This window comes from Diabrotica undecimpunctata, chromosome 4 (assembly GCF_040954645.1).
Source record: "Diabrotica undecimpunctata isolate CICGRU chromosome 4, icDiaUnde3, whole genome shotgun sequence".
Lineage (NCBI taxonomy): Eukaryota > Metazoa > Arthropoda > Insecta > Coleoptera > Chrysomelidae > Diabrotica > Diabrotica undecimpunctata.
In genome coordinates, this window is record NC_092806.1 from 2,318,468 (window position 1) to 2,340,857 (window position 22,390).

The following is a 22,390-nucleotide window of genomic DNA, read 5'->3' on the forward strand; positions in this document are numbered from 1 at the left end:
CCCGTACTTAAGAGCGTAGGCGCAAAATTTCGGGCCAATGCTTTTTAAATGCATTCATTTTTTTCGAATCCTAAAAAAAAAAACTAATAAAAGTACAGAATGAAAGAATACATTATTACTAAGGGCCGAAAGTCCATGAAAACTTCTTAAATGTTTATTTTAATAAGTCACAGGGGTGAAAAAAAAGAGAAAATTTACTGTGATTTTTAATTTTAAATATCTCATTCAAAAAAACTGTTTCTTTATTTTAAGGAACTTTCAGCCCTCGGTAATAATGTAATCTTTCATTTTGGGTTTAAATTTTTCAAAAATATTTTTTAGTTTTCTCAGGATTCGAAAAAAATTATTGCATTTAAAAAGCATTCGCCCGAAATTTGCGCCTACGCTATTTTTTCAATTAATATATTGATACGTGGACCCTCTCAACCACTGATGAAAATCAACTGAAAATATTTGAGCGCAAAATACTAAGGAAGATATTTGGACCAACCCAATGCAGCGATAAATCGTGGAGAATTAAAATGAACCACGAGCTGGATGAACTAATGCAGAGCGCAGATATTGTCAGATTTGTAAAATCACAAAGACTAAACTGGCTTGGTCACCTAGAAAGAATGCCAGATAATCGAGCTGTAAAAGTAATCCAGAGATGGAAGCCCCAAGGAAACAGAACAAGAGGAAGGCCCCGTAAAAGATGGATAGACGACGTAGAGAGGGATCTTAAAACCATGAACATCAGGCAGTGGCGAAGGAAAGTATCCGACAGGGCAAAATGGAAGAACATTGTTAAGCAGGCCAAGACTCACAAAGGGTTGTAGCGCCATTAGAAGAAGAAGAAGATATTGATACCGGTAAAAGTAGCGTTGGTAAACTAATAACAAATTAAAAGACTTATATCTTTTGTACACACTTACGACAAAACCAAAAAATATAAAAGGGAAAAGTATGTAAAAGATTTTGCTGAGCAAAAATTTAGCTGAGCATTTTCGGCTTACAAAGTCATCTTTGGAGCTATGGTCAAATATTAAGTGTCCTTTTATAGGAGATATCATGTTGTTACCAGAAAAATGCTGGTTCTATTTTTTATTTTTTCTTTTCTTTCTTTAAACAATGATTATTATTAACAGATGAAGAAAGATGTTTGGCTGTACCAACCCAAGATGATATAAAGCAATTAAACAATTTAACAGCCACTATAACTACTATCTTACAATTGTTTTAAGTTCTGTATGGGTTGAGTAACAAAAGTTATGCGAATTATCATAGTATTTGCGGACAACTTAAAAGACTTACAAGTTCTTATGAACAAAATCACGTATAACAGTCAACAATATGGACTTAATATAAACGTTAAGAAGACAACTCTTATGATAATTGGCAAGAGAAGTATAACAGAAGGCCAACTCTACGTCAATCAATCCCCTGTAGAAAGAGTGACGCACTACAACTACTTCGGCACCATAATAAATAAAGAATGGACGAACAACCAGGAGATTAGAGCACGCATCGGAAAAGCTAAATCCACGTTCACTCGGATGGGGGCCATCTTTAAGAGTCATAACCTCTCTCGATACAAAAGTAAGAATGCTGCAATGCTACGTCTTTTCTGTTCGTTTTCATGGTGTTGAATCGTGGACCTTGAACGAAGATATGTGCAAAAAACTGGAAGCATTTGAGATGTGGCTATATCGGAGAATGCTTAAAATCTCGTGGACTGACCGAGTCACAAATGAGGAGGTCCTCAGAAGAATGAATAAGAACCGAGAGGTACTGACCACCATCAAATCTCTCAAGTTACAGTTCTTCGGACATATTATCCTAAATGAACCCAAATATGCTTTCCTTTAAGCCATCCTGCAGGGAAAAATATTTAGAAAACGACGTCCAGGAAGAAGAATTACATCTTGGTTAAAGAACCTTAGAACCTGGTTCAATACAACATCTGTGCAGCTTTTCCGCGCTGCTGCAGATAAGATAAAGATTGCCATGATGATCGCCAACATTCGTAACAGATAGGCACATCAAGAAAAAACTACCATGTACTTCGTTTTATTCGTATTGAGATCCAGCTCATATTCTCGACCTATATCTGATATGTGCGACATTATTGCTTGTTAACCATTTAGGCCAGCTGCAAAAACTACTGCGTCGTCAGCATATCTAATGTTGTTTAGACGCACTCCCTTAACTAAGACACCTTCCTGTAGTTAGCACCTCCAATAGCACTGAAGACAAAATGCATCCTTGTCTCACTCCTCTATATATATATATATATAGTATCTCTGTCAACTGGTTATCCAGTTTAATGTCGGCAGTTTGGTGGTAATATAAATTATATATAATTCACAAGTCTCTATCATCCAAGCCCGCTTCTTTTAAGATGGATACGATGGATACAATATGAAGAAAAAAGTTTTTGACCAATACGTGCTACCAGTGATGACCTATGATGCAGAAACATTATCGCTCACAAAGAAAAACGCACAAAAACTAAGGGTAGCGCAGAGAAGAATGGAGCGATCAATGATAGGGGCCACTCTGCGAGACAGGATTAGAAACGAAGATCTATCAGCTAAGACCAAAGTCATAGACGCCATTGAAAAAAGCTGTAACGTAAAATGGAAATGAGCTGGACACGTTGCCAGAATGAAGGACGGAAGATGAACTCGCAAACTAGTTGAATGAAGACCAACAGCCGATAAACGTAGCAGAGGCAGACCACCAACACGATGGCAAGACGACTTACGAAAGACAACAAAAAACTGGATACAGCAAGCACAATATAGAACACTTTGGAGACAAACAGAGGAGATCTATGTCCAGCAGTGGATTGAGAGAGGCTGATGATGATGATCACTTTTAAAAACGTTTTAATTAAGTGGCTCATTAGGCTAATTATTCTGTAGTCTTAACATGTTCTTGCATTTAATTTTTTTGTTATAGATCACCTTATGAAAGCATATAATATTAGAACACCTAGCAGAATGATTAGAGGCATCACAATGAGGTGTCGAAGAAGGAAGACTAAAAAAGGAGTAAAAGGGCGAAGTACAAACCGGTTGTAGAGAAATTTTAAGGAAAAATAAGAGAAAGAGAAACTTAAACAACAAACAAAAACAAGTCTGGCTAATTGGCTCTGTCAAAGCCATTTTTCAGAAAAAAAAACTGGAATAGAACAGCACGAAAACAAAATAACGATTGTCGGTGGATGCTGGTGAAGACTAGTGCCTGAATTAGACTGTTGCCCCATTAAAGGAAGACATTTTTTCTATTGGCATATAAACTTTTTATTTAAAAAAAGGTGCTGAATAAGTTGCCCATTATTTATTTATTTATAATTTTAGGCACAGTTTTATTTATATACTATAGGATCTACTTCTTCTAGAGCTGCTCTAGGCTGTTTTTCTTAAGAGCGTCTGTGTGTTTAACCTGATCCAGTTGCGAATGTTTTTCAGCCAGGATATTTGTTGTCTACCAGGTCCTTTTTTTCCTTAGATTTTACCGCTCATAATCAGCTGCAATAACTCGTACTTATCATTTCTAAGTATGTACCCCAAATATGCTGTCTTTCGCCTTTTAATAGTGGTCAAAAGTTCTCTGTCTCTTTCCATTCTGTGCAACACCATTTTGATCGTAATATGATGGGTCCATGGTATCTTCTAAGTTCTCCTAAAAAGCAACATCTCAAAAGCTTTCAGTTTTCTCATTAAGTTAACATTAACAGTCCAGGCTTCGACACCATAAAGAAGAATAGAGTGGATATAACATTTTACCATCCGATATCGGATTTGCAGATTAGGTAAGTCTTTGTTTCCTCAGAAATTTCCTTATCTTTAAAAAGGCTGCTCTTCATTGCTCTATTCTTGAATGATTTTCTAATTTCGGATTCAGATCTTCTGGTATTCAGACTCCTAAGTATTTCATTTTGTCCACTTGCTCAATATCTTCATTTTTTATTTGGATCCTTGTAATGACTTTGCCCGTTTCACTGATAAACACGGTTTTTTTTTGTGTATGTTTATTGTTAAACCAAACTGTTCTCCAGTATCACAAATTGTGTTTAGTAATATCTGCAGGTCTGTTTCACTTTCAACTATATTGACCGTATCGTTAGCATAACGGATAATATTTATATTTTCGTGCTTGCGTAAATAATTCTTTGGAATATTTATTAAATAGTAATGGTGAAAGTACACAGCCCTGTCTCACTCCTTTATATAAATAGAGTAGTGAGATTTAGACAATAGAGATTTCTCACTATGTTGATGTCATTTTTGTCGAGTCCTTTTCTCTTAAGACGTTCCATGAGAATGTTGTGTTTGACTTTGTCGAAAGATTTCTCATAGACTATAAACGCAACGAAAAGATGTTTTTGTTGGTTTCAACATTTTTACTATACAGAGCTTCCACTATTCCAAAACCATTACGAAAGCCAAACTGTCTATTATTCATATCCGCTTTGCACTTTCTGAATATTTTTGCATATATAATCTTTAAAAATGTTTTTAATAAGTGTAATATTAAGGTGATTGATCTATAGTCATTTCAGTGTTTGGGATTCTTGGTTTTTGGTAGCCGAACAAAGGTCGATACCAGCCATTCTGTAGGTAACTCACCAGATTTTAGTTATTGCACTTAAATTGTCTTCGTCTATAAATTTAATCAGCTCGATATGAACTTCATCTGGCCCATGGACTTTGCCAGATTTTGAGTTGTTTATAGCATGTTGGACTTCAGATTTTAATATAATTGGAGCTTCCTCGCTACCACTTTGTGTTGGCTCAGTTCTTGTGTTCATAAAAGTGTGTCTTTAATATATTTAGTCCATACTTGTTTTATTTTAATTGGGTTATTAAAAATTTTATTGTTTTTGTCAGTTAATCGGATAGGTATGTTTGTTCGTGATTTTCCAGATAATTCTTTCACATTTTTATGTAAATTGTAATAATCATGCTTTTTCCTTAATTCTTCCACTTCGATGCATGTTTTCATCATCCACTTTTCCTTAGCCTCTTTTATTTTGTTCCTTATTAATTTATGATTTTCTCTGTACTTACTTGGGTTTTTCTTTCTGCGTTGTTCCATGATTTCCAGTATTTTTTGAGTCATCAAAGGTTTTTGGCTGTCTGTTTTCTTTTGTAGAGTTTCTTTCTGTATTTTTATAACAGAATCTTTGACTTTGCTCTACTTAATGTTCACATTCTCAGTATTTTTCATTTTTAATGTTAATTTCTTCATTTCTTGATTGATACGAGTTGAAGCCTCAGCACGGATTTCATTTATATTGAGTAACTGAGTACTCACCTTAGAACTTTTGGATTTTGTTACCTTTTTTGCCCTTAGTTCATTTTTAAGACAAGGATTTTTCATAGGAATAGTATATTTTATCACTTACACTTCAAGTTTTACTTTTTAGTAAAATTAATTCTTTGCGAAGCTCTAAAAGTTCGAAAAAAATCATAAAAAAAACAAATTAGTATTTTTAATTTTATTTTGACCTTTTACAAATATATGCACATATTATAACAAGTTATTATTTGCCACAATAATGTAAATGTTCGCATACATCATCAGGTGAATGTTCGATCAGCTCCTCGAAAATTTTGTCTACTTTTGGAATCATTTCGTGTTCGCAAAAGTCTCTCAATTCACCTGATAAAACAGCGCATAGTCTGTCTGCGTCTCTTTCAATTTCATCCTGTAGAAAAATACATAAAATTAGTTCTTTTATGATACAAATCAAGCTTAATAAATTTAACCTTTTTATTAAGAAAATTTACTATTATTTTAAGAGATACGTCAATGACTGACTTTTTGAAATAATATAGAATTATTATCCGTATTACTGATATTTTAAAAGTAGAAAAAGTAAAAAATATTATTGATAATATACATAACGATATAGGGAGCTATAGGATGCTATAGGTACTTAATAGATTTTTTTTTTCTTCGTCTTCTTCTTTTTACTTTATTATTCTTCATTATGTCCACCATTGTACTGATAATTATTGCATTTGTTCACTCGTTTGTACCCTGTACATTACATTTTGTTCTTAACTTATAACTCCTTATTCGGCATTTCAGCGTGGGTCCTATAATTCTTCTGAGTATTCCATTTCTGCAGTTTCCATCATTATCTTTGTTTTCGTTTTGTCGGGTCTTATTTCTGAGACATATGTCAATATTGATTTTATACTGGCTTTATAAAATATTGATTTTATCTTACAGTTGCTCCCGTTTACTACCATATGATGTTACTTAGGAATACTGTTAATCCAATTGTTCTCTGTTACTTATTTTTTATCGTCTTCATAGCTTGACCATGTAATTCTTAGATTTTAAGGGATTTTTTAGAGTTTTATAGTTTAAGAATCAAAACTTTTAAAACCCTAGATATAATAAAGCAAATATGCAGAAACTAGAAGAAACCTGAAAGAAATCTAACTCTGTTTAGCAAGATCGCATTTTGAAACAGATATGGAGTTGAAAAAAAATTTTCTTCAAGAAGTATGGAAGTAAGAGTATCATAATCAAAAGATATAATAAGAATTCATGCAGAAGTGACAAAGGAACCACAAAATTTTTATTGGTTTACACCAAGTTTGGCCCACTGGTTTTAGAATTATCAAAACTTTAGAGAGAATAAAATAGTTTCAGGAATACTAACACGGCTGAATCACTATTAATTATGGCAGTTGTTGTTATAGTTACTTGTTTTTTCTATTGCAAAAAGTTAAACATGACACTTAGTTTTTCTCAAGTAAATGTTTTATCTTATTCTACATGTTCAGTAATCTTGGAACTTTTTTAGTAAGTAATTAAAAATATAATGTTTTTTTAATGTTAAATCAATCAAAAATAATTGAATATGTAAGTGCAGAAAAGTTATAGTAAAAACTGCTTTTAAAACTCACCACAGGAATTTTCTCTTCGACGTAATCCTTGATTACAGTTGCGAATGTTATACAAGCGTCGCATTCAAATCTGGAAAGAAAAATCTTTTGATTAATACAAATTATAAAGGGACTATTTCTATTCCGGGTTATTATAATATCACTTTTAACGTCTATTAGGTTTTTTTCATACACTATCTTCTTTCTCGTTTTTGAGTGACTTTTCCGGTCTCCCAGACGTTGAAAATCGTTATAGTCAGACTTGTTTTATTTTGTTCTAAACGGTAAAGTTCAGCACTTTCTATGCATAACCATTCTCAGATATTTCGGAGCTATAATAAAATTGTTGTGTTCTTCCATTTCCCCGTCGGACTTCTATTATACTCATAAATTTTTGTTGTAGTTGCTAGTGTTTTTCCGTACCCCAGATACACCGTTTGTAGAACATCTGTCAAGTTCTACTAATAAGATGGGAATGATTCTTTTGCGCAACTACATCTATAATGCTTCTTAAAGTTAAGTTGTTAATGTCCTCTTTTCAATATCATAAAATAAAATTGAATACATATAATATTCCGTTATTCACTGTCTTAGTTTCAAGATGAGATTATTATTACATAAGAATGGTCTTATTTTGTTTAATAATGCTCTTGCTATTTCTATTTTAATTTTAGTCTCACAAGTATTTCAATCTTTCAATATTTTCCATTTTACATTTTCTTGTAATATGATGTAATTTTATCTTGGTCGAATCAATATTATAAACTTAGTTTAAGTATGAGGGGAAATATTTTCTTCAATAAGTCTATCTGACGAGCTAAAAATAGCGAAACATGTGTCATAAACAGGTTTTTTGACGAAATGTGAATATTGCTTCTTGTATATTCTTTAACCATCATCGATTTAGTTTTAGCTAAGTTTATACCAAATCTTTCTCCTTTTGCATTGATACTGTTTAAAATTTCATGAAGTCCCTCAGACAAAGTTACCGTTTCGTCTGAATTACTAATTATAGTTGATATGTTATAGGCACCAGTAAATCTTAGATTTTATTTGTAATTTATTATTTACATCATTGTTACTTACTCATTATCAGGCTCAGGCTCAGGTTCGCGAGTAGGCTCAGGTTCAGGCCCTTGGGCGTAAACGGTAAGAGCTGAAAATAAACATTTTCTTAAATACAGAAAAATTTAATTACATTAAAAAATTATTTTAAACAGTTTCTTAAAAAAAAAACAAGATTTTGTATTTGTAGCGTTTTGGAAACATTATTCGATTAAAAAAATATATAAGAAATATAATTTATCTATTATTTGCCAAAAGATATACTAAAAGAATAATATAAATTGGTAAAATAGATAAAAAGAACAAAAAAAGATTAAAAAATAAAACATGCAAAGATAAAGGAAACGACATTTTTGGAATTTTTTTTCTATTTCGTATGATTAGGACCAAATATAAAAAATTAATATTGTTTAGTTCTGATTTACGTATGTATTAACTTTTTTTGCCTTAGTTTACTTAAATTACCAATTCTAAAATGTTATGCTTACAGTAAGTCTAAGGAGTATGATATAATAGGAACTCTACACCACAGTGGTAAAAATTTTTAAATTGACAAAACCATTATATAAAAATAATAGCAAAATTGCTTTTGATTTCTCAAAGAAAAATTCGCCATTTATTAGGTTAGGTATTTTTTGGACGTCTGCAATCAAGATCGTTTTAATGAATAGTTGCTATTGTTATTGCCTGAATATTTACTAAGAGATGCTCAATATAACCAGCTTTAAGTCCAACTACTTAGCCAAAAAACACCAATTAAAAATAAAGAAAAAATGTAATATGAGTAAAATCGGCAAAGTATTTAATAAATATAAAAATAATAATGCTTACCAACAAAGCTCAACAGTGCCAAAATCAATGTGGTTTTCATGTTTGAGAATTATATTTCAGAATAATATGCACTGCGCTGGTTAAGTTTATATACCAAAAGTGAACCACTTGAAAAAAGGACCACTTAATGAATAATTTTGTTTGAATTGTTAATACTCCCCACTATCTATAATTTTTAATTAGAATTTTATCAGTTGTAATGTTATATTTATTGTAATAAGATAAACAGTATAAAAATTAAAGCAAAAAAAAAAAGAAAAAAGTTTAGGAAGTAGGATGAAAAAAAAAATAAATATTCTTTTAAAAGTTTAAACAAATAGAAAATATAAAAAAGTGGACTAATAAGTTAAGCAGTAATATAATATAATGCTTATAAATATATGCAAATTAACCAATTAAAAAACTGAAAATTGTTTTATTCATATTCGAATCCAACTCTGAAGTTATTAATCTTTGAGGTTTATATGTCATAATTTAATTGGGAATGTAAAAATTGTATAATATATTAATATTTTTAAGGAATTTTATCTTTAAATGAGTTATATAAACATAAAAAAAAAAACAAAAAGAATGAGAAGAGGAATAGTCAAGAAAACTTGATTACTGCGCATGATCTACGTGTTAATTTCATATATTTTGAAAAACATGTCTAGTCTTCTTCTGATTTATTTACCAAATAGTATACGGATTAGTACGTAATACGTAAAAAATACCTCAGCCTAAGAACACAATTATTGTTGCTCTTAAGTACATAATATTGATTGAGTTATAAAACTACTGTACATAAAATATCTAGGACAAACTAAGATGTCTTTGAAAACGGGGTTTGCATGTATTGATTTGATAAAACATAATCCAAAGGAAGAAAAAAAAAAGGGGAAAACTAATAAAAGTAGATTAAATAAAGTCATCTGAGGTAAGGCTTATAATAAATTAAATAAATTCTAAGCTTGTAAAAACCAAATCGGAAGAACTGGTTAACAGAATATATAGGGTAACAATATACAAGGATACTAAATATTTTATTAACTGTAAAAGACAATTTAGTCCTACAAACAAATATTTTATTATTAAGTAAAAAGTATGTTTGAAATGTTAAAAATAGTGGGTAATGTAGAAATTAATCTACTAACATAAAGCTGCAATTAATAAAAACGGACATAAAAAGAATAAACGTATGTTTATTAAGCCAAAAACTAAATAAATAGTAAGAAATTGGTCTCCAGTTTTGTCAATTTATCTCACTTAAATAGAATCTCAAAATTTACCATAGTATTATAAAGTGTAATAGACATGTTTGAGCATATAAATGCCACCTGCTTTGGTGACAAAGAACTAAACAATTATATATAAATAATTAACTAATTTCTGTCCTCTGGTCTGTCAAAATATGCAAATATGAGTCACTTTTAGTAAAATATATAAAATGTATAAATATATACTAAAACTCTGTGCTCTAAAGCTCTAATGCTTTGTCCTTTGTGCTTGAACCATTGAAAGTGGAAAGACTTCGAAGACATTAGTTGAACTTTTTGGTTTGAATTGGAATCAACTCGAACGGCTGACAAAGTAGAGATACTGAAATAACTGTTATATCGTTCTATTGATTTCAATTCGATTCAGACGTATAAAGTTTGACTAATTTGTGCTCCAATGCCATCATATATGGCTTTTATTCCTCTCACTTTTATATCCTTCTCTACTTATTTTCTTTAACTTAATCTAAATCTGCCCTTCTTTAGTCTTTCTTGCAAAGTCCAGTTTATTACTTTTATATATTCTGCTGCCATCCATTTTTTGTATGAGCCCGTACTCTCTTGGTTGGTTGATTATGTTATCCTCTGTTATTCTATGTATAACGCTTATGATTTTTTAATTCATCTCGTTTTCCTTCAGTAGTCTATTTTTGTTGCTTCCGAAGTCTTTATGGTTTTCTTATTCAGTTGCCATATTTTGTTTGCATATACAACAAAAATTTTGATATTAATAATTATAATTATAAATTTTGTGTTTAAACACTGATATTCAGCCATTTTGGCGCTACATGCCCAAAGCTCCTTTAGTTAACCATCATCCAACCCTCAGTTCTTATCGTCAATATTTACTTCTTAAGTTACCCGCTTTCTAGCGACCCATTGTTAGTCCATCCAAAACTTACTAAAATATTATCAAAATGTACCTAAGAATATGCTTATGGAGATTTACATGGGAAAAGGGACAATTTTGTACTAGAAATGTGCACCTGTTACTCATATAAACGTTTCTAATGCACCCTATATATTGATACCTTTGATGCGACGCATCCCTGACATACGTCCAAAAATAAACGAAGAAGAAACTTTGCCGATATCTGTGTCATCAGGGTGAAAGAAAAGGCTTTAATGGCGCATACCCTTTTGCAATCTTAATGTATAGCTGGAAACAAGTTCAAGGGACAAAAAGATCTTTTTAAATTTATTGTCTCGACAATTAGCACTTTATTTTCGGTGTTTTTATTCGTCCATGGAATTCTTAAATTCTCCAGGGGTATCCAAAATAGCAGTGGGTATATCTAAAGTTTAAAGGTTCCTATCTTCTTAATTATTTGCGCTATTCGATTTCCATTTGTACCCTGTTTTTTGATCTGGATCGAAGGGTAGAGTAGTCTTTTAGATATACATGTTTACTATCTCTATTTATTGCCTACACAGGGTGAGTTGTTTCTTATTTTTTAAACCCTATAATATTATTATCCGAGCTGCCATTAACAAAATTGGTATAACCAATTTAATAGCCAAAGCACAATAATCAACTAGGGCATAAGAAGAAAAAGATATTAATAATATTTACTTCGTCCTAACAATAGTAATATTAAATTGCATTTAGATAAACTTGCTATTTACTGCATTTATTAAAGATTTTAGCTCTTCCATACATTGAACTATAATTATCGCATCGTCTGCAAATCTTGTGGTGTTTGATATGAATATAGTAAAGGCTTTTAAGCAGATATGATACACAAAGAAGAAGATGAAGAAGATGTATTCGATACAATAATACATACTGCCTACTAGAAAGGCGCTTAGCCTTGTCAATACATAAGAAGTTTCTTTTTTAGAAGCTTTAGAGCAAGTAATAAAAAACTTAACAAGAAGTAATAGAAAAGGATTTGCTATCATGAAAATATCGAGGTAAGCTTGGTCCAGGATAACTCATGGGACTGAAGAGGACCAAACCTCACAAAATAGTGTAGTGGAAGGGTTTTAAAAAAAAACAAGCTGAAGGGTAATACTGCGTAAGAAAAAAGTGCCTTAGGCTATTCTAATAAGGTAGTATAGGTTAACGCTTTTGTATGTATATCATTAACGGACCTTTTTAGGCCTATTGCCAAATGGATAATTTGCATCTGTTCTTAGCTGTCAGTTTTAATCACTGATTCCCATTAATTTGACATCTTCCATCACTACATCTCTCCATTTCTCTATTGGTCTTCCTTTTTTTTTGCTCTTAAGCACTCTCCAACCAATACTCTTGCCTCGTCTATTACCTTGAATTTTTTTTAATGTCCGAGCCATTCTAATCTACGCTTTTTTACTAATTTTGTTATTGTAGCGTTAGCATACAATTCGTACATTTCTACACTAGTTTGTCTTCACCATTCTCCCTCTTCTACTTTTTCGCCAAATATTCTTTATTTCCCATGCTTTCCATATATTCTGTATTTGTTTTTGTGTTTGTTTCTGGTTTTGTTCTATACTCTTATTTTTGTATTAGGAGACATATCTTTGCCCTTAATTATTTTATTCATGGCCCAAGTACATCTGTTGCTCTTGGCTAGTATCAGGTTGATTTAAGTTTCTTCCTTACATATGTCTGATCAATAAGGGTACCTAAGTGTATATATTGATCCACTTTTTGAATTTTACAACTAATATATCCTCCACCTCTAATTTAAGGAAGTCCCTGGTGTTTATTCTTTTTTTGCTCGAGATTTTCATGTACTTGGATTTATTAATATTATCTGTCAGTCCCGTTTTAGAGCTTTCTCGAATCAATTTTTTTGCTATACTTGACATTCCTTTTCCATTTCTTGCAATAAGATCAACATAATTAGCGTACGCTAAGGATTAGTGCTTTTTGTTCAAAAGAGTGTCTGCCTATTTATCCTACTAACCCATACAATTGTTTTTAAAACTATATTGAATAGCAAGGCTCCTTGGCGAACACCTTTTTTACTTCGAATTCGTCTTAGACTGTACCATTGCATTTCACAGCACAAATGGTTTTTGATATTGTCATTTTCATGAATCTTACTATTTATTCTGGTATTTGGGATTTTTTTTTGGTTTCTATAAATTTGTTTGTATCTAGTGTATAGTGGGCGGCTTGGTAATCAATGAAAAGTATTTGTACTGAAATGCTGTATTTATATCAATTGATCAGGATTTGCTTTAGCATAAATATTGAATCGGTTGTTGATCTTTACTTGCGAAATAATAATTTTTTTAATTAGTATGGCGAGCACTTTATATATTACCTTTAACAAGGATATTTCTCGATAGTTTGCGCATTTAGTTTCATCTTGTTCAGACTTGTTTCTATAAAATCATACAAAGGAGCCTGTCGACTTTTCGTCTGTACATTACGTGCTTGACCCACAAGGAGATGCGGAGCATGAAGTCGCTATTTCTCTTATAAATATATATTTCCATACACCAAACAACTTCGTGTACTTATTTTGTGGAGAAGAGCAAACAACGAAAGGATTACATTTTAAATTGTACTGTTTATAAAGCTGAAGATATTTCTAATTAGAGGAGTCACCATATAGTGCAACACCAAAACAACCAAAAAAAATAATCTTTATGTTTTAGGAATTTATTTTATTACAATATCATCAAGTGGCCGAAACTTATAAGCTTAAAGTCAACCACTTATAAAATATTTGAATTATTCCATCTATTCAAACAATGAATTAAAACAATTTCTTTTAGTATTGATACTCTACCTTATCTTGCTACATGTTTGACTTAAATATAATTACGTGATAAGATTACATTAATTTTTTTAGTAATCCGAAAATATGTAATATTACATTCCTTTTGAGTACAATTAGTACAAAATGGATTTAAAATTGAAAATAAAAAATAAAAAGAAAATTTTAAGCAATACTTTAAACAATCTAATATTAGGAAGAAGAATAAAGCAAACAAATTAAGCCAGCTTAACTGTCTTCAAAAGAATCGCACTGGTATATGACTGGTTCGATGCTGAGTATGAAGACATTACACGAAGAAAAAATTGTACGTGTAAATTTAGATAACAAAAAAAAATTGGGAACTTCAACATAATTATAAAGATCTTGGTGAAAATAAGTGGGTAAACATTAATAAGAGCTCCTTTCTTTCGTCTAGACAAACTAGACCTTTTTCACATAGAACAGAAAAGAAAAAATTTCTAACTTGGTGTCGCCAGAATTACCAATCACGACACAGATTGTCATTTTAGCCGGCCAATCACAAAGCTCGTTTTTAACTATATTGTTAGTGTATAAAAGAGCAGCACATCTTCCGATCGGGATGGACAAAGCTAGGCTACCACACTACCTCATCAACATCTATGACACATACCTGTCCAACAGAACATTCCAAGTTTCAGCGGACCAAAAGATGTCAGCAATCCAGGATATTCGGGAAGGAATGCCTCAGGGTAGCATTTTGTCTCCAATTTTGTATAACATTTTTGTTTCAGACCTACCTACAGATCCAAGAACTTCAACAGCTCTCTATGCAGACGACACAGCAGTGTATGCATCCGGAAAAGACGAAGGAAGAATCATCAGGAACATGGAAAATCACTTGGACAAAATCACGAGATACACCGAAAAATGGAAGATAAAAATCAACGCCCAAAAGACGCAGTTCATAGTCTTCAGCCAGATTTCGAGACCACCACGAAATCAAATCAGAGTAGGAGGCAACAGGATCCAGGAAGAAGATTCACTCAAGTACCTAGGAGTCCACCTCGACAGAAAACTCAACTTCCGGGTGCACAAAAAACTAAGGTAAAAGCTAATGCGGCTAAAAGACTAATTCTCCCTTTTATTTTTAGGACCAGTCCGCTGTCCAAGGCCAAGAAGATTTAGTTGTACCAGGCCTATGTTAGATCAGTGATGCTATATGCTGTACCAGTGTGGAGTTCCATAGCAGAGACACACTGGGGAAGATTAGAAGCCACGGAAACATCATGCTACCGGATCATCGACGGAGCATCATGGGAGAACAGAATCACGAATGCAACCATCAGAGAAAGGCTCCAGTATACACTACTGAGGGAGGTGGCCGAGAAAAGGACCAGGTATTTCTTCCACCAGGCCACAAGAAGACTCCATAAGATCAGGGGCATCCTCGAGAATAACAGGATCCAGAGGATGCATAGATCTACCCATAGACTGATCGACCATCTGATCAGGGTCTAGCCGGATGGTTGCCGGAAAACAGCCAAGCAGGGAAGTAGGTACGGTGCCTTAAATTAGTACCTACAGAAGCAGACGAGGATAAATCCACACAAAGAAGTCCAGGATGCCGAGAGGTCAAATAATCAAGAAGCTGGCGGTGCAAGAGCGGGACGCCGAAGAAAGAAGGCAATAATGAATGAAATATTTAATGACATGTCAAATTTTTATTAGGCAATAAACGGTTTTATTTTTTATTTTATTTTTATTTTTATTTTTATACGATCGGGATCCAGTCGTCATATACTACTAACCCACTAGACCTTGTTGGCCTGGTGTTGCTACCACGCTACTTTGAGTATTATTATTTATCCAATAACCTAATATCGTCGAAGATGTCGAATAAAATAAGACTTCATTCATTTAGAAGATAAACTTTGAAGCACAAGAACCGGTGTGTTGACTACGAATGCTCCCTGCCAGTAAGACACGGCTTTTTAAAATAGAAAAGACATTGGTCTTAGAACCATTTTAAACGGTGACCAAAGCGTTCTTTGGGACCTGTAATGGTAAAGAGCGAATAAAAGCCCCGACGGGGACTTGTAATTGCTTTTTCGATCATCGTCGAGCTGCGATAATCCTTCGTCACCAGAAACTTTTTGCAAATAGTAACTATCAGAAATACTGTTTACGAAAGGTAGTGACACGAAGCGCCGTGTAGTAAGAAGAGTCGACACTGCCGGCATTCTTGTGCCTCTCTTGATGAGAGGGAACGCGGCTACACAAAGTGAGAAGGCCGGCATCTCTGTGGAACTCGAGGCATACAACACGCAACAGAATACTAACATATACATTTAAGTCATTGTAAGAAAGTAAAAAAGCTCGAACTGTTAAAGTATTCTGATTGCCGGTGTCTCCGTGTCTCGCTCACCACAGAGGCCCGGCAAAGCTTCTCGTACATGGAGGCCGGAATCCCGTTTAACTCCACGAACAGGAGGATGGAACCAAAGAATTTAAGATCATCATCAGGAGCGGCGGTCGTAGAGCGCCAAGAAACCTAAGAGAACCTGAAGGACCCAATATTCCCTATAAACCCTATATTCCCAAATTAATCATACAAAAAAAGATAAAAAGGGCGCCAAGGCATAGTTAGAAAACATTATTGGTGGCTGAGAATTACAAGGGACTGGTGCAATATCAGAGTCGTAGCCACAATATCCCAAAGGCCGAAAAAAGCACTCTACAAAAGGTTTATAGAGTTCAGACAACCGACAACGTGCTGCCAAGCATATGGCATTCGAGTAAGAAGAATAATATCAATAAGTACTTTAACTTTTTAAGCATAGTCATAAGTCAACTACTTAAGAAAATTAATCTTGATCGAAATATTTGAAATATTTTACGTGGTCAATGAATGATACAGTTTTGTTGTTTTATTGACACTGTATTTTTATCTTTTCACATTTTTGACTGATCTACTTACATGATTAGATTAAGCACCTTATTTTAGTACATAGCACGAAAATATTTAAAATGTGTAAAGAATTTTAATTTATTTCCATTTTATCAGATTATAAAATATTTCATTCTCCTAAAAAATTGCATTTAGTAACAAAAACGTAGAAGATAAAAAGAAAAAAAATTTAAATAATAAATATTAATTAATAATAATAGGAAATAATATTTCATAATAATAATAAAACAATTAGATAACAAAAAAACAAAAAAAAAGTACACAAAACTTTCTTTGTAACATTTTTATCATCTTTAAAATACTTTAACTTATTTTCTGAATTTTGGTTTTCGTCTTCATTGCTTATACATTTCTTCCAGTACTTTCCTGCTTTCTTGCTAGCTCTCGTCCATTCTACAACATGTCTATATCCAATTTTGTTTTTACAATTAAATACAAAACTAAGATTTTCATCAATCTGATACATCCTTAAATGTCTTTAGAAATATCGATACTCCCTAATTCTTGATAAACAAATCGTTCTTCAACAAACTTACAAAATTTTCTATCACGTATACACAGATACCTCTAAAACATCTACTGTAGTTGGGACAGCTGTCGTTACTACAAATATTGCACTTCAGTATAAACTACTATTCTCAAGCTGTATACAAACTAGAGAGCTATATACCATCTACTAAGCTCTCACTCATAACAACTTCGAGTTAAATTTGGAAAAATATGCCACCCTATTTTAGGCAGAAGTTGCCGCTATACTTAACGTAGGTTTATTATGGAAGTAATATATCAGCAAGTGAAAAATAACTTAATTGTGATCTACTCAGATAGTCAAGTAGCTATAAAAGCTGTTTAACCCTCAGGTAGAAATTTCTAATAGATTGATACTAACCTTCCAGAACACAAAAGCTAGTACAAAGCACGTGGTGTTCGTGTGTATTGAGGTATAAAAAATGCTTATTAAAAGCTTAAAATTTTTATTTTAAAGAAGATCTTTTCGGAATTAAATCATTCCATCATCAGTTTACTAAAAGAGAGAGTAAAAATACCAATATTAAAAAACAAGTAAGTTAAAATTTAAATATATAGAAAGAACACGTTGGTTTTTTACTACTTACATAAAAAGTTGTTAAAAACATTGTATGGCCACATAAAAACATTGGAAGGACATCCATATTAAAAAATCCTCATGGTATTTATCAAGGTAAATGCAATAGACTGTTAACTTCATTATTAAAAACTGAAAATGGAGGCATCTTACATGACCCCCTTTAGTTGGTGAGGTTTTATCGACTTACATTACCTCTGATCTGTGCTGGAGTCTTTGGCTAACTGATAGAAAGATGGTATGAAAAATCAGTTAGTACCCATCAATGTCAAGTGAAATGATGTAGTAGGAGCAAAAGTCATTGTGCTTAAGTTTGTGAATAGGCAGTTTTTAGTGAAGAATTGTGTTTTATATATAGTAGGATCAATAGCAATTTTTGGTATTTTAAAAAATTGGGAGAATGTAAAACAATGAGTGACTGTGATGTAAAATAAATTTGGTATACCATATTCCAAGGCAAAATTTAAGTTAGGTAGTTGAAATTAATAAATCATTTTAAAGGCGATGAAAAGAATGTTATTTCCTAATTGTTTCCTTGTATGAAGTAAGTATAGATAGAAGTTGGTTTGAAATTTATGGAAGATGAATCGAGGAAAAGAGGTAAAGATGTAAGCTGGGGATACTGAAACTGATTGTGATAAGAGATTGGTAGATGTAGGGTGAGTATTTATAAGAAAACCTGTGTGATTAGTTAGATATTAGTTATTAGAGACGATGGGAAATTGGATATTGGAAAAGGGGGATGTTAGTGTATTAATGGTGACAAGAATAGAGTTAAGTATGGCAGATTATATAAGGTGGTATTAAGCTATGGGAAAATAGAAAGAAATGTAGAAGTAAGTGAACTGGATGTGTAGTTAAAAGACAGAAAGTTAGATCAGGAGAATAATTGTCGATGAAGTGGGACAAAGTCTCTGTTGATGCTGGTGTGACGATTAACACAATTGGGACTGTTTTTCCATTCCTTGACTATTTCCAAATCCTCAAAAAGGTCAAGTTTGAGATAATCTCTGCCTGGGATGTTATGAAGAAGAGAAATATCATCTGGTACCTTGATTGTGTGATTGTGATATTTAAGATGATGGGAAAAAGAAGAAGTGTTTTCTAACTTAGAATGTTTCATGGCCCTGGTTACTAGAGATCTACAAGTTCTATCAATATAAGTGGCATCACAGTCAGAATATTGAAGTTTATAAACTCCACTTCGTTTGCTGAAGTCAATAGAGTCCTTACTATTGCATAATGATCTACTCAATTTATTGTTAACTTTAAAGGAAATCTTAATATTTTCAACAGAATTCAGGATAGTGTTTTTGATTGATTCGGAGAGTGTCGAACAGTATAATGGTAATGAGAAGTAAGATGGGGAATCTGAAGTAATGTTAGGGTAAGCTGATTGTTGAAGCAATTTACGTTTCTTTTTATAAATAAGTTTATGGATGATATTAGGGTTGTAGCCATTATTGAAAGCAATCTGTTTGATAATGTTTAGTTCTTGGTTGTAGTTAATGTTGAATAATGGGATGGTTTCTAAGCGATGAATGAAACTGTTAAATGCAGATAATTTGTGTAAAATGGGATGGTTAGAATTAAAATGTATGACATGATCTGTTTGTGTGGGTTTTCTGTAGATGCTATAATCAAAGACATTATTAATTCTATTGATGGAGAGGTCCAAGAAATTGATGGAGAAGTTGGATTCTAATTCCATAGTGAATTTAATATTGGGGTGAATATTATTGAAAGTATTTAGTAAGGAAGAAACTGTATTTGAGTTACCTCTAATGAACACTAAGCAATCATCAACGTAACGGAACCAGTGTAGAATTGTATTGTTAGGCATGATTTGAGTGGATTCTAGATGATTCATGAAGAGGTCAGCTAAAAAGGGGGAAAGACAACTTCCCATGGCCAAGCCATCAGGTTGTTTATAAAAAATATTATTAAAAGAAAAATAAGTTTCACTTTTACTTTTACTTTTTAAATTTACAAAAGCTAGTATTAAAGGTCAGTTAAAGGTCAGCAGGGTAAAGTTAAGCTAAGAGTTATTTAAAGGATCTTTACTTAAGTTCATAATTGGCTTAGTACTGAAGTTAAAAAAAAGAAGCGAAAATCTTTCATGATCATAAAAATTTTCGTATTTTGTACACAAGTCAAAAACAATCACTTAATTTCGTGTCGATTTTGTCTAATAGTGAACTAATAAAAAAGTGAGTATAATAAATTGATTGACAATTGAATTGTGAGCCGCAACAATGTTGTAATCGACAGATTGGGTCAAAGTGAAGTTTTAATGCAATATTGTTGTATATCCAAAGATCAATGCGAGCATCTCTCAATCTGGCTAGAACTATTTTGCCTTCTTTGAGTTTTTCTTACCGCAATGTTGGTATCCGTGCAAAAACGTTGTATGTACGTCAATGTCAAACTACTGTCACTATAAAAACGGAGGTTAACGTGTCGTTATCTACCCTTTTGCACATAAATATAGAAAAGAAACGCAAAATTAATATTAATTAGTGGAGAAAAAACATCCATAAGCGTCATAAAAATGCAGTTCAAGCATAATGTATCTGCTAAAAATGAGAATGTAGCAGCAATACAACGTCGACATGAGGTGAGTGCAGCATTTGGAATAACACTTCGAAGAATCAAACACATTCAGCAGAAGATAAAAACATATGCCGCTACGTGATCAACGTGGAAAACACAATAATGGGCCTAATGAAATCAGCGAAACTGACAAAGAACGTATAAGAAAACACATTACGTCGTTTCCATATCAAGAAGACTATTATAATCGCGCTGCATATACAAAGAACTGCCTTTCTGATGAATTAAACTTGAAAAAAATTTACAAACTGTTTTGTGAAAAGTATCCGCAATTCAATATTTCTCGGCGCAATTACACTAGCATATTCAATAAGACATTAATCTGCGCTTTGGTCTCCTTCGCTTAGATATGTGTACGTTTTGTGATAAAATGTATATTAAGCTTGTGGTTACTCCAGACGGTCCAGAGAGAAATGCTATTTTTGTTGACAGTGAACTCCACCATGCACGTGTCAAGGCCGGATACAAAGCATTGAAGTTGGATGCAACCTTGGCAAACATTCTCACTTGTGAATAAAAAATGGGATACACAAGCCATCAGAGCATTTAACTACCAAATTGATGCGTTACCGAATGCGTATACTGAGCCTATAAAAATAAAAGAAAAAAAAACAAAAATCTACTGGATATGTGCCAGTACCCGAAACCCGAATACCGAGAGTTTTATGAAAAATTAGAATAAAATGGAACATTATTTTTAAGTTTAAATTTAAGAAGCAATAAACTGTGTACTTAGCACATAAGACATATTAATAAACATTTTGAATTGATTGTAGTTTATTATTAATATTAGATTCTTTTTTTCAAAACCTAAATAAGCCAAAACATCGCATAGTAATCAGGTGCAACACTGTTATATATCCAATATTATACAACATTGTTGCTCGGATATTTTTTTGAAATCATTTTTTTCTGCGTACTCTGTGTAAACCTGCATCATTTGTTTACACATCTATAACTTTATGTTGTTGTTGAGTGAAATTGATTTTTTTTCAGTGCTCATTCTCATAAATAACTTATCAATATGTTTTTTTTTTTCTCTTGCATAATCTTAATTTTGTCGCTTAAAACATTGTTGCGGCCCACCATTTTGTTAAAAAATGTAAGTACATAACATAAAAATTATCATTGATAATTTTTCGACTGTTCTAACAACCATTCAAATTTCGTCATTTTGTGTCATGTGGAACAATTTCACCCAATCATGTCAACATTAGACTGATAATTGCATTCAGTGCAATTTTCAATCCTTATGACAACACGATCGAGTTTGACAACTTCATCCAAATAAATTTCAAAATGTCACGTTTCGGCAATGAGAATGTTCAAAGTATAAATATTATGCGTGGTAATAGATCTTCTATAGTAGAGAACAGCAACGAATCTAATGTTAACTTAAATTTTAATAATTGTACTTTCACAAATTGTACTTTTAATAAATAAATGTTTCGTTATGTTGAGTTATGATTTTTTTTTTCGAAAAATTATCCGCCAAATATCCCTCGGACATTGATGACTGCGTCATAATTTCATGACAAATTTCTCAAGCTCGTTGCTTGGTAACAGGAACGACCTTTCGATTGTCATGAAATTATCTCGTCTGTTATCAATGTCCTAGGGATATTACTACTGATAATAAATTTAGATTTTTAGATTTCCTGGTAATTTATTGTGAGGAGAGTTTTGTTATTTTTTTATTATTTTAATTTTTTAATTACACTCCAATAATTTTAAATTCAACTTTGCACCTCTTTAAATTCGACAATTTAGGCGGTACCGTAAATAAATCCACCCACTGTACTATACAGTAACTGTATTAATAAGTTACCTGCAAAAAAGAATGTTTTCTTTGACTAATATACTTTCTAGCACTACCTACAAATCTCCTGATTTGTTACTGTTATCACTAATAGTGGAAACTATGATTCAGTATTCACCAATAATCGTGACATGAGTAATTTGTAGGTTTGGTATTT

General features: G+C 32.3%; 1 protein-coding gene across 1 annotated transcript; it reads right to left on the bottom strand.

Annotated features, from left to right (window-relative positions):
- Positions 1-5,477: 5,477 nt before the first annotated feature.
- Positions 5,478-8,877, bottom strand: LOC140438072 (uncharacterized). Its single transcript, XM_072527783.1, has 4 exons — positions 8,790-8,877; positions 7,980-8,049; positions 6,915-6,984; positions 5,478-5,698 (listed from the first exon to the last, which is right to left on the bottom strand). The coding sequence occupies exons 1-4, from the start codon at positions 8,827-8,829 to the stop codon at positions 5,534-5,536; spliced, it is 345 nt and encodes a 114-aa protein (XP_072383884.1). The 5' UTR covers positions 8,830-8,877; the 3' UTR covers positions 5,478-5,533.
- Between the last annotated feature and the right edge of the window lie 13,513 nt (positions 8,878-22,390).